We start from the raw sequence: 17338 nt of genomic DNA, 5'->3' as shown, positions 1-17338 counted from the left end.
TCTATCTATCTATCTATCTATCTATCTATCTATCTATCTATCTATCTATCTATCTATCTTTCTAATCTGTCTGTCTGTCTGTCATCTCTACAACATTAATTTACTTGGGCATGCCAAAGTAGGGCTGCAGTGGGCCAATACTTACATTTGACAGGATAAAAGTGAGAATGTGTTGAATGTAAATCAAACAGTCATGAGGTAAGTTGATCAATGCCTTTCCAGTCATGTGATCTCCAATAGGCTTAAAGCTGTCTGCTGGTGAAACATTAACCTCCTCGTCATAAAACAATGAGCCATGCTTCATTCCTAAACACTAGGATACGGAGACGATACTGGAGATCATGTAACGGGCTTAAGAGCATTTTGGTCACACTTTGCTCGACTTTGAAATGTGCTTTCTGTACGCTTTTGATTTAAGAGTCTTAATCTTAAATTTTAATTTTTATATACTGATCAGATAGCATAGAATGTTTTGTATGTTTCTAGGAAATGCAATGTAATTAGATATACCTTACCTTTGAATGCAGATGTTGGTCTCTTGGGAAATTTGAGACATTGTTGAGATTTCTTCTAGACTTTAGGAGAAACACATGAGAGTAGGATTATTTTCTCAGAGGAATCATCTGAGGAGCAGGAGCAAACTTAAGCAAGTCTCAGTTTTGTCTCCCTTAAGTCTCATTCTATCTAGAAGGAACGTGAGGTATTCAAGAGGTCTCACTCATGATTTTTACAGTATGGATCATCATTTATTTAGTAATAAATGTAATTGGGATTGATTAAGAAATGCTTGTTTAATAAATATTGTGTTATATTGAATGCTGAGGCCCACATGCTAAAATTAGTCATGTTTATTTTCCCAAAGGACAACTCTGAGCTTCAAGCTTCCGCTCTACCACTGTATGATTTGTGTGATGATACCAGCCATCCTCGTACTGGCAACACATGTTCAGGTCAACAAGAAAGAGAGCACACAAGTCAAATCTTCACAAGAACACTTAGAGGATGCTTTTGAAGAGCGGGTACATTTGGATGAGTCTGTCAAATCATAACGTTTAAGTAACCAAAGATTGTTTTTGCCGCTTGTCTTTGAGAATCAACAATTTACTCGTCCCTACATGTCTGGTAAAGTAGATCTACCACATTCCTTAAAGGGGTTTTTACAAAACACAAAGAGATCCAGTGCAAAAATCTTATCAACAATGACTGATGCAATCAATCAAATTTAACTAGGTTAGAGTTGTAGTTTTCGTTCATATGTTGAAAGCACTATCATTAAGACACTGCCATGTGTGGACCTTGAAAATGATGTCTGTTGGTAAAATAGTCATTTAGATCTGATCTTCTTTCAAGGGCTACTACTTGCAACGCCTGTTCCTTCAGTATGGAGACAATGGGACTTTGACCTATGAGGGTCTGCAGAAGCTGCTTGGCAGTTTAGGTCTCGGGGAGGTCAGTGTCCTGGAGATCCGACTTGGTGGAGTGAAGCATTCTTCTCAACCCCAAACCCATTCCCACTCACACGAAGACCATCATCATCCTCAAAGGACCACAAACTCACCTCCACTCAAAGAAAGGTAAGATGGCTAACGCATTGTTGTAATCTTCCCTACACTTTCATTCTACAATCGTATTTACACTGACTGTAGTTTGTGTCTATGAAGTTAAATTTTTAATATGTAACCTTTTATCTCCACAAAACCAGAGAGGAATTTCACTCTATTTGATGATCTGGTTATTGTTTGCGGAGGACTAACCATTCAAATATTCAGTCCTAGACCTCAAATTGAATCAGTGATGAGTGGATCTCCTGCAGAATGGGGTCACTCGGACAATTTTCCAAACCCTGGTCTAAGACACAAACTAGAAGAAAATGTGTCTCCGCTGCCAGACCATCCGACAGAGAAACACCTTCATGGGAATGTGAGTATTTACTCCTAAACTTCCTGTTAGAGTGTTACGAATGGACAAAATCTACCACTGAATTCTCTTCACTATCACATGACCAAAGGTCTGTTGATATCTTTGGACAGTAGAATTCAATCTGTTGTCCTTTCCTGTTCTGTGCGAGGTACACAGACTCATTCTATTTTGACACCACCAGACATCTATTTTGGAGAGAGATAATAATCATATAAGAGGTCTCTGCTGAGAAGACTGGTTTAAGCCGGTTAGTGCTGGTTCAGTGCCGGTCTACCTGCTGAGCCAGAATATGATATGATTCTGTATATCTGCAAAACTCTGGCAAAAAGCCTGCAAAGCTGGTTGACTATCATGTATCTTCTGGTGATGCTGGTTGATCAGATCTTGCTGGTTAAACTACTGAGGAAGCCTCTCTGGACTAACTGCACCAACTGTGGATTAGCATCTACATCACAATATGTGCAATATGTAAATTCACACTTAAGTATGGAAGCCTTTTTCTTCTAAATTATGAGATACTTATCGTTATCTTTATAGTTATCGTTCTTGGTGTGAACGGCCTTAATACAATAAAGTCAAGCTTCATTATAGCAAAATTACGTTTTGCCTGTGTATTACCGTATTTCCGGACTATAAGTCACACTTTTTTCATAGTTTGGCTAGTCCTGCGACTTATAGTCAGGTGCGACTTATTTATCAAAATTAATTTGACATGAACCGAGAGAAATGAACCAAGAGAAAATATTACCGTCTACAGCCGCCAGAGGGCGCTCTATACTGCTCAGTTCTCCTATAGTCTACACTGAGCAGCATAGAGCGCCTTCTCGTGGCTGTAGACGGTAATGTTTTCTCTTGGTTCTAAATAAATGCGACTTATAGTCCAGTGCGACTTATATATGTTTTTTTCCTCGTCATGCCGTATTTTTGGACTGATGCGACTTATACTCAGGTGCGACTCATAGTCTGAAAAATACGCTATATTTGAAAATTTTTAATAAGGAAATAAACAGTCCATTACAATGCACAAAACCATCGACCCATAGTGACATTACCATTGCAACGGTACAGAAATATTACCACTTAAAGTCCTCTGAGGTAATTTTCACTAAAACTGATAACTGATACACACCGTAGAAAACAAGAGAAAGTGAGTCTGCAGTGTGATAAGGGAGACATTGAAGTAGTGCAAGCTTTGAATGACCAATCATAATGGAGTATTTCAGAGCCCTCACATTTCTAACTACCTCACTGCAGTGTCTAAATGTTACCCAGCTTCTGTGGAACTTCGGCCTGGGTCAAGCGTCCCACATCACTCCTGCCCATTTCACCTTCCTGTGCCCTGCCCTCCTGTTCCAGATTGACAGTGGAGTATGTCTGCGACACACAGAGGTGCAGTCGCAGGGAAACAAAACCAGCGAGAGTTTCCTGAGAGGTGTGTGTGTAAAGTGTGATATCAGAATCAATTATGTTTTCATGATAGTGCAGGTTAAACATAGTCATTGTGTCTCAGCACTAGGATGGGCCTCCTTGGCGCTCTTTGTTATCAGTCTGCCGTCCCTGTTTGTCCTGGGACTGGCACCCCTACTTCAACCTTGCGTCCTTCAAATATTCCTGTGCCCGATGGCTGGCATGGCAGTGGGCACGTTATGTGGAGATGCCCTCCTGCACCTCCTGCCCCATGTAAGTAATACAAAATACATAAATAAGCACAATTTCAAGAAAGTATTATTCTGTAATACCGGTAAGTGCTATAGATGAAATATTGTTTGTGATTTCAGGCCATCTTCAGTCAACATAATTTAAAGAGAAGGAAACATGATGCAGTCTGGAAGGGAGCTGGATACACTGAAGGGTATGTTTATTTTCAGACATGAGAGAGCAGATCAAAAAGAAAATCATTAATGATTGTGGAACGTATCAATTAATTTGAACTCTGTCATAGGTACCTCAACAGCCAATCAGAATGAGAGTGCAGGGCATGGCCATTCTCATGGGCAGCCTGGACCAGGGAAGATGAACATCAGAAGCATGGCATGGATGGTGGTCATGGGAGATGGGATACATAACCTTACAGATTGGTACATAAAAGTTATAACTGATCATTAAAATTTCATTTAAAAAACAAAAGCATTTATTTTTTATTCTGATAATACATTTTTAACTTGAACATTTTCTCAGAGTCTGACAGGTGGACTCAGCACAACCATTGCTGTTTTCTGTCATGAGCTTCCTCATGAGTTAGGTGTGTTTGAGTCATTTCTATTATGCATGTTCATTATGAAAGATCAATATTGCACATATATATTTATTTCTTCGCTTGTGTCTGCAGGTGATTTGGCGGTGCCGTTAGCTGCAGGCTGGCCTGTACGCGGACTGGCTGTGTTTAGCGTCATCTCAGCTCTGCTGGGCTTTGTTGGCGTTTTAACAGGAACTGCACTGGGAAAACAGTGGGCCACACACTCACCTTGGATTCTCACCATCACCGCTGGGGTCTTCCTTTATGTTGCTCTTGCTGACATGGTAATAATTTTGATTACAGTAATGTTAATCTATGACTTCTTCATTTTTATCTTTAAAAGGTAATATATTCCATAACAGTCATATTGACTAAAATGTCTTTATATAAGTTAAAGTTGTGATTCTGTTTCTATAGATGCCTGAAATGCTCCACAGAGATGCTGGATCTCTGGGTCCTCTGAAGCGCTTCCTCCTGCAGAGTCTAGGCCTGCTGATAGGGGGCGCAATCATGCTTTGCATTGCCCTCTTTGAGGACCAGATTGCTGTTAGCCTGGGAGAAGTCTAAGGAAATAAATACTATCCAAATGAGATCCTCAGGATGTCACACTAGAATTTCCATGCAAGCAGCAGTATTATGGACATATCTCATCCCATAATGAACTACTGTGTGGATATTCTGAAGAAAGTGAACTAAATGGATTGCTATAAATAGAGATACAGATACAACTCCTTTATACACATCCTTGGGCAACTACTTCTCAACCGAAGCTAAATTTCTTAATTTTAAATAGGAGGGGAGGTTGGGTTGGATTTTTTACTGAATGATGACATCTACAGAAAATTCAAGGGCTCAGCTAGAAGAATGGTCTGATGAGAGATTCTGTCCTTTGAGTTGAATGCTGCGTTGCCAGTATGCCTTTTATTATGTATGTATCTGTCTTGCAACTTGCTTTTTTAATGATGTATTAAACCTGGCTGGTGTTTTTTTGTCAAAAAACAAAAAAAAAAGCACAATGTTTTCTTGTGTTTCTAGCACAAATGTGTTCAAGAATTTATAGCCACTGTAAAGTTATGGCTGTTGGTTGTAATGTTATATTAGTTAATTGTATTATTATTATATAAAAAAAAAAAAAAAATCTGAATTAAGAAATTATTGCAAAATAACATCTAATTGTTCTAAACAAAAACCTAATGTTATGTGAAAAATGTATCTCTTCTTGACATATATGGTCAGTCATATATGGATGCTTATTCCTGCAACCAAAGCGGTTTAAAAAAAAAAGTTTAAATTCCTATATGATGTGATATCATGTAACATTTAGGACTGTTACAATATACTGCCATTCTGTAGTGTTCAGTGCAACAGAAGACACACAACAACAACTTATATGTAGCAATAGCATTTTATTTCAACATTACCAATTCTAAGCCACGATACTGAATGACAAGACCTACTGGCTGCAGCAGTTCATGAACCTGACTAACAAAAACAGATGGGATTTTTTTTGTCTTTAAAGTCAGAGAGACCATTTCATTTTTAATAAGCTCAAATTAAAAATGATTATGTTCTTTCTTACTTAAATACATGTACAGAGTTTCACATCTGTTAGTAACAAGTAACCATTCACAAGCTCATACTATGAATTAACAAGGCAAAGTGCTTTCAGGATTGCATTGTCACATAAGGAAATGAATGGCTTGAGGTCTTTTAGTGGGGTTGAAAGGGTGAGGGTTCTCCTTCCTCAGGTCTAGGAGGGGTCATGTGACTGTCCAGAGTCAGCCCCGTGCCCCAGGTCCAAAACAGATATGTACAAAGGTACAAAGTTGTCAGGGTGGTGGACAGCTAACGCTAATTAGCCAGTGACCGGCGTAGTGTTTTTGGAAGGGTGTAAGGCTAGGGAACTCTACATACCCCATATTTTAGTACAGAATAAATGTGCATAACTCAAACCAACCAACCCCCTTTCAAACCCCCACCACCAGTAGAAAATTGAGTTGTTGCTTCAGTACCAAAGTCATACAACCAACCACGCACTCTACTGAACTCGACCAGATACACGTACATACCACGAAGAGCTGTAAACTTGAGTTCAGAGCGCTCACAGTGAACATTTAGAAGTGAGAGTAAGTGAAAGAGACACCGAAACGGAGGGAAAAACGAGCACGAATGTAAACGCCAGCTATTATAGGCTGATATTTTCCCCTGTTTTTTTTTCCAAAAAAGAAAAAAGAAAAATGAAAGAAGCAATAGCGGCAAGACACATATGACATCATTTGAAATATAATGGGGAGGAAGTTGGATTTGAAAAAAATAATAATAATACAGTCTGGCTTCACATTCCAGTGGTACTCTGTTGTGTATACACTAACGATTATCATGTTACACACAGACAGACACGCAATCAAGTACGCTAACTGTTGTCTTATATCACCGATTGTTGGTTAGAAGTTATATATCTGTTCCATATACATATACATTTCCATTTGTCAACAATTGGTGGAGTTTTCAACGCAACAAGCTGTAACACAGAGGTAGGATAATGCTACTTAAAATGCCTCACGTTTGGCTAAATCTAAAGCATTGTGTCAGCGATGGGTCAGGCCTGAAGCGGAGCGGCAGGTTTTTTTTACGCAAGCAAGTGGTGATCTTGGTTGATACGGAATTGGTGTGATGTCATAGACCCTGCAATGGTCTCAGGCTTCTGCTGGTGATGGTATCTCTTACATGTTCAACTTAAAGACAGGATAAGAATATTTGCAGATATGTTGATGAGGTATACAGGGTTGATATGACCCCTGTTCGTCGCACTCGCACACACAACACAAACGCACTGGGTGCTGCCCTACACGATCAGTCACTAGGTTTCCATTGCCGAAACAATTAGCAGAGAACGACTTGGAGTTCAATACTCAAGTAAATAGTGCAGTTTTGTGGCTTTTTATTTTTTAAAGTCAGGGTCACATTTCTTTCATGTTGTAATGCGTTTCAAATACTTGGCATGTTCAAGCAGAGCTTGGAAGCAGTGACAGTAACCCTGTATTTTGGCGTTTTGGCAATGGAAACATAGCCACTGTATAGTATTTTTGTTTTTTTTGTAATAGCAATCTTTTGGAAAGTCTTAAAGACGGCGGGTCCTATTGAAACTGGATTCAAACACGGGACGCAGGAGGTCCGCTTGATTAAAGCCAGTCGCTTCGAAATGGCCAAATCCTGCACACATCCAATTCACATTCAGTTTGACTGAAATAAGGCTCTCTCAGCACTGAAATCTCTTATGTTGGATTCAGTTACAAGAAGAGGGTGTTAACCTAAGGTGCCACAGATAACATAGCCAGGCCAAAAACAGCCAGAGCCAACAAATCTTTAGAAATATACAATTGTCTCTCGATACTTGTATTGCTTGTTCTTGAAAGAAATCAAGTGGCCATCTCTACAGAGACATACGTTGGTCCTATGTTGTGAAATACTAGATTACTTTATTCAGTGTGCTCCCTGTGATATCAAATATGAAATCATTGATTGCTTGAAGCCAAAAGGACCTTGAAGTAAGTTACAACTTAAGGTATTCTGAAGATTATCATATGACTTCAGGTATTGGTTGTCAACGGTACTTTCGTTTTGTACAATGAAATTCGAAGGAATGTTTCTTTATGGTACAGGTTCCATTTTTTATTTTATTTTCTAAAACGTATGAAGACATTAAATCACAAATTTTGGCATCTTGATGTCAGACCAAAAAAATAAAAAGTAAAGATCTGATCTAATAATCCATGAAACTTTTTTTGGTACCACATAACATATGGCCCAAAGTTCAAATGATGTGTGGGGAGAACGCAAACCCTGCATATTTCCCTGGTGATAACAACAACATTCAAGTTACAGAGTTAGAACCATCACATCTCAAATGCAAACCAACCCCCCCCCCCCCCAAAAAAAACTGTATTTCTAGGCAATGCACTTTGCTTTTGGTATCAAATCAATTGATTAGAGGTAAATTAACAGGTCTATACACCCCCCCAACACACACACACACAAATGCTTGACATGCCACGAAAGCAGACACTGACTTTACATGGCACTGGGAGAAGGAACATGGAAAACAGCACTCTCTGACCAATCAACCAATGAGCAAACAGAAATTCCATCTTTCTAGTAAGCAATAATAATTGATAAGGCTGACACCCATCACAGTTTACACTAAGTCCATTGTACATTCCACAAGAAAGTGCCACTTATGGAGGCAAAGCAGAAAGGAGTTCAAATTTGTAACTGAAACTGAAATAAAATACCCTGCTTAAAGAAAAAACAACACGATGGATGACGTAAGAGGGCATTTTCCTCATTTAAGGATACTATGGCGCACAAAAAAAGTTATTGCACTTTAGTCCATTTCAGATGGATACGTTGACGTCAATACAACATAGAGAAAAGGAGTCATGCCAACATTCTACAAGACACTGGGTTACAACTAATCTCCAATGCATTACCACACAAAAAACAACACGGCACACATCTACTTCACTAAAGAGTTCACACGTTGTAAAACTAAACACGTTTATTTTATTTTTTCCATACAGAGTTTGAACAGGTCACTAGCTAGAACCGATCAAATGTTTCGCTGTTATAGTTAAATTCAATTTACAACGATTATTTATTCATTTGCGGTGTCGTGAGAAATTTGATCGCGATTTTTGACGGCTCAAAACGCAACCACGTGGATGGTGGCTATTTTTGAAACTTCCAACAGTTGTTCATTCATAAGGCTCACTAAAGGTGTTAATGGAAGACCATACCCTGTGGCATGTACTTGATAACAAAAGGCACAATCTCACATACTCGTCACAAAGTGTAGTACTTTAAAGAGATGAAGATGCTTACAGACTCCAAAGAAATAGCAGCATGCCACGCTAAGCAGTCATTTTCTCAACCAAAGCCAACAAGCAAGTAAGGTCAGTGTTAGATTTACAGATGAACGTCTGAAGGTCCGTGATCAGTCATTGAAGCTCTTGGGATATCTCTTGTGGCACTATGCAACTCTGCGAGATAAAATAAAGTATTCCTGCATAGCTTTTTTTTTTATATGAAAATGTTTTTTAAAGGGATCCCTACGTGCCCTGTCAGAACAGCCATTGAGTCAGGCTTCGGTGGTCTTCTAAAAAGCCTTATGAAAACAAGCTGCTGGCAAGAACAACAAAAAGCAGCTATTTTTGATTAGATCATTCGCTTGCAGATTTACAATTTGAACTATCAGCGCTCACTGAGTAGAAACATGAAGTAACACTAAGCCAGGGTGAAGGACATCATCAAGTTCAAGAGCACCCCTTGAAAACTCCAACGTTTTCCATTTCAAGGCCTCGGACCGCGACCTTAGAATTCCAGTTACACGGAGCATGCGTAGCTAAAAGCCCACCCAAATTTCATGTACCAGTACATATAGCACGAGATGGCTAGTTTATGAGGTAAGATTGCCATGTCAAGGCAATTCTGACCACACTTCTTGAAGAATTATGTACAGCACATCATCTTGTGCTCTTGTTATTTACGTTGTTAGAAATATTTGCATTTATAACATCACACAAGTATTAACTACCTAAATGCTTTAACGAAGACATCGAAAAATGCTGAGAAAATGTATCTACTCTGCCTTGTATAAAATAATTTATCATTGGATAATACATACGTATTCCCAAATCTTTTACCATTCACTACCCATAATGATTTTTTTTTTCTGAAAATTGAGGTTTATTCAATAGTGAAAACCAGTACTTTTTTAGTTTTATTTAGGAGAATGAGTAGAGTTGGTCAAATATTAGCGAATCCAAATAAATTTTACAGCTAAATATTTTTCACATATGTATTAAACAGAGAGACAATTCTTTTATGTTCTAGTGCAAAAAACTCCTAATAAATGGAGGCCAGAAGCCATTATGGTACATCTTTCAGCAAAACAACCAATAGAACAGTGTGCTTCTTATGAATCTCATTGGAAGGAGATCCCAAGTTAACAAAATCTCTCAAGTGCTGCGATTGCTGAACTATACCGTTTCCTCTTAAGGCAAAAAGTTGGGAGAGAGACAGGTTAAACGAAACGGGTCTTTTGAGTATTGCCTTAAATGGATGTGTCTTCAAGTAGTAAGGACGCTGAGGTCCACTGAGGTAAATCAGACATTCTATCAGCCATTAATACCTTTGCGAGAGAAAAAAAAATAAAAATAAAAAGTTTACAAAAATGCAAGGATGGACATACAATAAGGACACAGAGTTAGCTACAATTAGTCTGCTTTCCAACAAAATGGTTACAATTATTAGACAACTCTAGTTTCCAGCTGCCTGCATGTTACTGCAACCATTATAGCTTGGTCAACAGGCAATGAAAGCTGGCCCTTCATAGCAAAATTATGTAAAAACAAGCTCTTTAAACGGCACAATTTGCTGATCCAGAATAAAACAAGAAAAGCTATGTAAAGGTGTCATTTTGGTGAATGTTAAATTTGCCCTTCAGTTAATGATGAAATTAAGGCGTATCATAATTCCATTGCTCTGAAATAAACCTCAAATTATCAGTGGTTTGTTTGAACTACCGATTACAATGGAACATTTACAAAATATTGTTTTTGAAGGAGCCATTGACTGAATGACTCAAATCCAGCTACTCAACTGATAAGGGCAAATGCTAAAAAGATATGGCTTAGCCATGAAAGCTTTCAGATGAAGGTGAGCTCCACTAAGAGCTAACCAGCCCATCAGTATAGCTTAGTTACCAATATACTGGCATTTTTAGACAGTCTGATTGTGAACGTACTGGCATTTTACAATAACACACTATGTGGATCTCCAAAAAATATAAATGGGCACAGTAGCTTATGTTAGCTTCAACTTTGTTCGTCTTTTTTTTTTTTGGTAATGGTCTTGACGCACACTCAAAAACTGAACCCAAGGAATCATTCATTCACATTTTTACAAACATATCAAAATGGGAAAAGGAAAAAGAAAAGAAAAAAAAGTTATGGCACTAAATGATTTTAGGGAGAAAACTCCCCTCACCAATTGTACTCTACAAAAAACGAAAAAAAAAAAAAAAAAATCTTGTCACTTTGACTGGCTCCCTTATTGTTCGTACACAGAACACCTAATGCACAACTTCAGTCTATCAGGTTCTGAAAGGGTTCAGTTCCAAAGTTCCACTTGCCCAGCTAATCATTTAATCGCTAACTACTGCATTTACGATTTTCACCAACATTGAAGCAAGCAGCTACCATCGTGGCATACATTCGATAAAACAATTCAACAATTTTAGTGCAACGCCAATAAGAAATTTCTAAATTTGAGGAATTAAAACAAATACGTTTTAGTTTGTTTTGGCTGGATAATAATTATTTTTATCTAATAAACATACAAAGATCTCAAGATCAAAGTCAAAGATCAAAAATTGCTCCAAGATACAATCGAAAGCAGCACTTTTTCTTGCACCAAAATGAAATGCATTACTAATTAAAGGCTCCACGGGCACTTGTTTTTCGAACTCAACTAGTTGTGGTATGACTAGCTAGACAAATTTGATAAATATTTTTTAGTACAACTACAAGCAGTATAACTGGCAGTGCAAATAACTTCCAAGCTTCATTATTGCACCCTGTGCTGTCTAGACACACACTAATTCCCTCCACCAATCCTCAGCAAAAGTTATTGTACGTGATAAAGTCAATCTCAAGTACATGTAAATAAGCTTGAATCAAACTCCCATGAGGGACTTCCTCTTAGTCATGTAGCCCATTTAGATTTTTTTTCCCAGGCAAAACACTACAATATATCTTGACTAATCTGATTTGCACACATGCACATTTGTACTCTTGCAAGTAGAGGTCAGATATTTGCCCATTTACAGCTTATGATAGATGCAAAAAGCGTATTTTTTCATCCTTTTTTTGTTACTGAACAAGCAAGTGCTTTATATCAGGTCTGCGTGGAGAAACTTGTTTAAGCAGCCAGAACTTGTCATTACAAAGACGAAGAGGTCATTTCATAAATCAGTATAAATATGCTCTCCACACAGCCTTTAAACATCTAATGTTACCGTTTCATTTGTCTACACACCTTCATTCACTAATAAAATATCAGTTAATGTTACAAACACTTCAAAGCTACTCTATCTACATCACTTAAATCCTGATATACGGTAGTGAAAGCAACAGTATTGGTATAATTAAGAACAAGTCCACATTTCACGCCTCAAGTATGAATTAATTAATTAAGGGATATAGATTTTTATAGCTCTTCCTAATTGGGGAAAAAATGTGTTGACGTTTTGCTTGTTTAGGAAAAAAGAAATCTATGGCAAAATTAAAAGCCCTTTCAACTGATTGTCTCATATATTGCCTGTTTGTGGTGCACAGAAAAAAAGGGGATGTTTTAAACACTCATTCACAATGTTCTTATGTTGTGTTTAGGTGCTAAAAACCTAATGGAAGCACAATCTTAACTTTGTTAATTAATCTACCTTTGGCAATAAGGAAGCATTTAAAAAGAGCAGGGGTGAATGTTATTTAAGTACTTTAATTTAAAATTTTTTTTTTTGGATATCTATTAGTTCCTATTAAAATGGTATTTAGAAATCGCTTAGCTTTGGTCATACCCATGACTGCTCCCCATAAACGTGTAAAAAAAAAAAAAAAAAAAAACACTCCAATCAGCCTGAACACTCCAGTTGTGCAAACTTCAAATATACACTCCCCAAAGCCTATATGAATCATACGTTCAACTATTCAGGTAATCGATTCATGACGGATTTAATGAAATACTTAAACCTTGTTTCACAACGACTTTAAGGGAGTGCATATGGGGTTTAACTGATTGGATCCTAGGTAGACAAAACTAAATACAGTAGGCACTGTGAAAGCAACTCCACACTAATTATTATAGCAAAGCAGTAGATTTAATTGAAGATATTTTATGAGGCCAAAAAAAAAAAACCCCCCAAAATAAATAGAACCAAAAGGTCCCAAGGAGCAAGTACTGTGTATGACATTTGTGCTTTCTATACTTCCTTAGTGTAGCATCTTCATAATGTTGTTTAAACGGCCAACATCACGACACTTTTAACTCTTCTTTCTTCTGCCCACCTACAAACAGTGATCTGGACTACTTAACACCTCCATTATAAACCTAATGTGAATTTTCAACCTCAAAACCCACCCAACTGAAAACTCTCTCTTTTCTCTCTAACAAGTAAACGAGCATTACATATCAGACCCCTCTATCAGGAGGACATTGGTCTTTTGGCTTAAGGTAGTACGGTTTCCCTTCTGTCAATATGATTCTGTTAAGTTGTTTGTTTCTTTTCCTGATCTGTGCTGAATAAGATTGCACCTCACATAAAAACCTCAGAAATGTAATAATCAAGTATGGGATGAAAAAAAAAATTGAGCAAAGGTGGATGTCACACATACACGTGCACGCACGCACGCACGCACACACACACACACACACAAGACCACTATCAAATACATGGTCCCGTAAATTCATGCAAATCTAGTGTAACCCGTTTAAATTGTTCCTCAGGGCAGGCTGTAAATTCCTATGCAAGGCCACAGCATCACGCAAATAGGAGGCATGATATGGAAACCCATCCATCATCACTGTTACCATGGAGACACACAGCTGCATAAGTCTAACATGGACCGAGTCGAATCGACTGCAAATGGAGAAGAAATAAAGGACTGACTCGCCAGTGATTCATACTGGTTCGAATAGATGGCTTAGATTCAGATTTTAGATTTTAGACTCGTACTGAATGGACAGCATCTAAAATGGGAGTCAGTGGGTGGGAGGAAAAGGAAAGTGGGGGAAAATAAATTAAAATAAATAGCTAAATTCGTCCTCTTTTGTGTTCGCTCTCTACTGAAATGTGAAGAAAAGCTTTGATACTGGCAAAGGAGGGATGTGTGGCTGTAATTGCATATAGGTTTATCTAGATGTGTAGAGAGGACCAAACCAAGTGACCAAGCTTGTTTTTTTTTTGAGTAATAACGCCTCACTCGGTCAAGTAGCCATCCAAGCCGATAGTAGCACCATGGCGATCTTTGCCGTAACCATGGCGAAGGCCTCCATTGGGCAGGGGGGGACAGGCGGCGGTGATGCCACAGTGCTTGAGCAGGTTGAAGCTGGGAGAAGACGGCGAGGATGAAGAGGGCGTGGAGGAGGAAGGCTTCATGGTTGACAGAATGAGAGCGAGGCAGTCGGCAACAGCTTTATTGGACGCACAAGCCAGGGCTGGCGTATGACCTGTGACATGATAAAAACACAACAGAGTCATCTCAGCCAGGGAGAAACTCACGCAAATACATCAGTTACATGATTATGGAGCAGTTGTTAAGATGGGACACTATGCTAATGTACTGGATCTTCCCGAATAGAAGTCCCTTTTGTTTGTAACATTTGAAACAAGTATAGTTTAAAGTTACTAGTATGCTAACTTTATAGCATTTCTAATAAGTGTTCCATGGAAACAATTGCACAATTCACTTTTTACGCCTAATATTAGTCCTTGTACCGGTTCATGTTGCCATTACTGCTGTGAGCAACTCAAACCCAACTTTGCCCAAAAATGCAAAACATGAATTTGTTTGTATCGTATTGCAAATTCACTTAGAAAAAAACTGCATCAACGACTGTCTTACCTTCCTCATCCACTGCCAGCACTGTGGCTCCACGGTTCAGCAAGGCCTGAACCACGGTGGCCAGACCATTTCTGGCGGCAATGTGGAGGGGCCTGACATATGAAGAAAAAGAAGTCGAGAATGATTTTAAAAACGTTTTTTACGTTTATTTTGACTGAGTTACATGTAAAGTGTGAAGCTTCTGTGCCACGAAGATAAAACAAGCAAACTAGGACAAAGAAACTCACATCTGAAGCATACTGTTGGTTGCATTTATGAGGATAGGGTTGTGGATCTCCTTTAGGATCAGCATGGCACACATTTCATTAGCCTTCAAATAAAGACAGGACACAGTTAGCAATATGCACAACATTTGAGAGTTCTGATCTAGAGATAATCAGCATTAAGTTTAAAGAAAAGCGCTGTTTGTTACCTTGCTGCAGGCCAGGTGCAGGGCAGTGTTCTTGTTCACATCCAGGAGGGACAGGTCGGCTTTGGCTCGGTGCAGCAGCAGGGCTTCATACAACAATAACAAAAAATCTACAATTACTATTAATCCCTCTATAGAGTCACATTTTACAATGCCTGAGGGGTAGCAGTCTCAGATTACTAATCACACATGGTGCAACTCTTACCCACAGCACCACTTCGGCCATTGTCGGCAGCCACCATCAGTGCAGAACGACCTGAGTGGTCCACGGCGTTGATGTCTGCTCCATGCCGCAGAACCAGCTGCAGCCCAGCCACATCCTCGGCAGCTGCGGCCGCGTGAAGTGGGGTCCTGAGTGCAAGAGATCACAACATAGTCATCTAGCTAGTAGATTAAGGATGCATTGCTTTTCAATTTGTAACTATTTTACAGCTACTGTAATACACAGCATTTGCATTTCAGTAACTACTTGCACCAACCTTCCTTTGGCATCCCTGATGTTTACCAGCGAATTACAAACACTGGAGTCCAACAGCAGCTCTGCAGAACCACTATGGCCATTAATGCTGCAATGGGATGTCGAGAACATGCAGCATGGCAATTAGGAAACATATTATATAAAAATAATAGTTTTATTTTAAAACCTTTCACATAAAAACTTCACAAGTGTTTACTATGCAGAAAAGATGCAATGGCTAACTTCGGTGGCTGTAAAAAATACATTTATTCAAACAAGTATGCAAGTACACTACTGTTCAAAAGTATGGGGTAAGTAAGATTTTTAAATGTTTTTTGGAAAAAAAAAAGTCACCAAGGATGCATTTATTTGATTAAAAAAAAGATAGTAAGGTTTTCTATTTTAACATTTTATATATTTAAAAATATTAATATAATACATTAATAAAATCATAATAATATGCTAATATTTTTTAAACCGCTAATTCTAATATACTGCTTTGGTGCTCAAGAAACATTTATTATTATTAATGTTGAAAACAATTGTGCTGCGTAATATTTTTGTGGAAACAGTAATACTTTTTTTCAAGATTCTTTTGATAAATAGGAAGTTCAAAAGAGCCGCATTTTCTTTTGAACAATGTAAAACCTTTGTCGTCAATTTAATGCACCCTTAACACAAGTATTACCTTTTTAATACATCCCTTATCTTATTTACATAATTTCCAAAAAATAAGTGTAGATAATAATTAGAATTATTATAGAAGACATTTCCATGACTTGACATTTTATTAATTGTCTGACTTTTTCAGTTCAGTTTCTACTTTCTCAGGAATTATTTCAACATTAAATATAATGACATCACCTTGAATCTGAAAGGAAAAAAAAAACATCACTCACAGAGCACAGTGCAGTGGGGTGAAGGGGTTTCCCTCCTGGATACTACATGGTTTAGTTCAAGTAAAACTTTCCAAACAGTCTTTCATGACCTTTTCACAAATAACACAAGTCACCTATTTAATTTATGACACTTTTATCAATGTGAACAAGCCATTGAGGCACAAAAGGTGTGAGCTCTTACCGTGATAGGCTGCCCAGTGTGTGGGTGTGTAGCCGTGGAGGTCTGTGATTGGGTCGTGGGGGTGGGTGTGGTCAGCAGCAGAAAGTAGACTGGAGAGAATGTCAGCATGGCCGCAAGAGGCAGCTAGATGGACCGCGGTTCGCCCCTGAAAATCTTTGCTGAGGACTGAGATGTTGTGGGACAGCAGGGCGGTTATACAGTCCTCCCGACCCATCACCACCTACAAACACAGACCTGGTTAGAAAGCTCCCATTAATAGGAGTTTATAGCAGAAACTTTACTAACGATTTCAGAATCTCACCCCTCTGTGTAAGGCTGTTCTTCCTCTCCTGTCTCTCACATCAGGACAAGCTCCTCTCTCCAGCAGCAGATGCACGCAGTCAGTGTGTCCCCCCAGCACTGCCAGCATTAGTGGAGTTCTATCAAGAGAGAGAGGGAAACCGTGAGAATGAGATCAACGACTGCGAGATGAAAATCCCTAAAATGGTATAGTTATATTTATCATTGTAATATTACATCTATATCAATATAAAATCAACAGAATTATAAAAACAGTT

At 38.5% G+C, this 17338-nt stretch overlaps 1 protein-coding gene and 1 pseudogene across 1 annotated transcript; one reads left to right on the top strand and one right to left on the bottom strand.

The window, feature by feature from the left end:
- The first annotated feature begins 17 nt into the window (after positions 1 to 17).
- Positions 18 to 5207, top strand: LOC113065435 (zinc transporter ZIP5-like; annotated as a pseudogene).
- A 341-nt stretch (positions 5208 to 5548) lies between these two features.
- Positions 5549 to 16647, bottom strand: LOC113065433 (serine/threonine-protein phosphatase 6 regulatory ankyrin repeat subunit C-like). Its single transcript, XM_026236666.1, has 7 exons — positions 16601 to 16647; positions 15724 to 15810; positions 15450 to 15595; positions 15248 to 15330; positions 15063 to 15145; positions 14836 to 14927; positions 5549 to 14440 (listed from the first exon to the last, which is right to left on the bottom strand). Exons 3-7 carry the CDS (start codon positions 15484 to 15486, stop codon positions 14190 to 14192), a joined length of 546 nt encoding a protein of 181 aa, XP_026092451.1. The 5' UTR covers positions 15487 to 15595; positions 15724 to 15810; positions 16601 to 16647; the 3' UTR covers positions 5549 to 14189.
- Positions 16648 to 17338: the final 691 nt, after the last annotated feature.

Source organism: Carassius auratus, chromosome 48, assembly GCF_003368295.1.
Source record: "Carassius auratus strain Wakin chromosome 48, ASM336829v1, whole genome shotgun sequence".
In the NCBI taxonomy this organism is placed as follows: Eukaryota; Metazoa; Chordata; class Actinopteri; order Cypriniformes; family Cyprinidae; genus Carassius; species Carassius auratus.
The sequence above is the reverse complement of the archived record's forward strand: the minus strand, read 5'-3'. Positions and strand labels throughout refer to the sequence as shown.

Coding starts and splice junctions, on each gene's coding strand:
- LOC113065433 (XM_026236666.1), bottom strand. CDS start 15,486: ATGGTGGCTGCCGACAATGGCCGAAGTGGTGCTGTGG. Junction 14,928..15,062: donor ACCAACAGTATGCTTCAGAT/GTGAGTTTCTTT, acceptor TTCATATGTCAG/GCCCCTCCACATTGCCGCCA. Junction 14,441..14,835: donor GCTGGCAGTGGATGAGGAAG/GTAAGACAGTCG, acceptor ATCATGTCACAG/GTCATACGCCAGCCCTGGCT.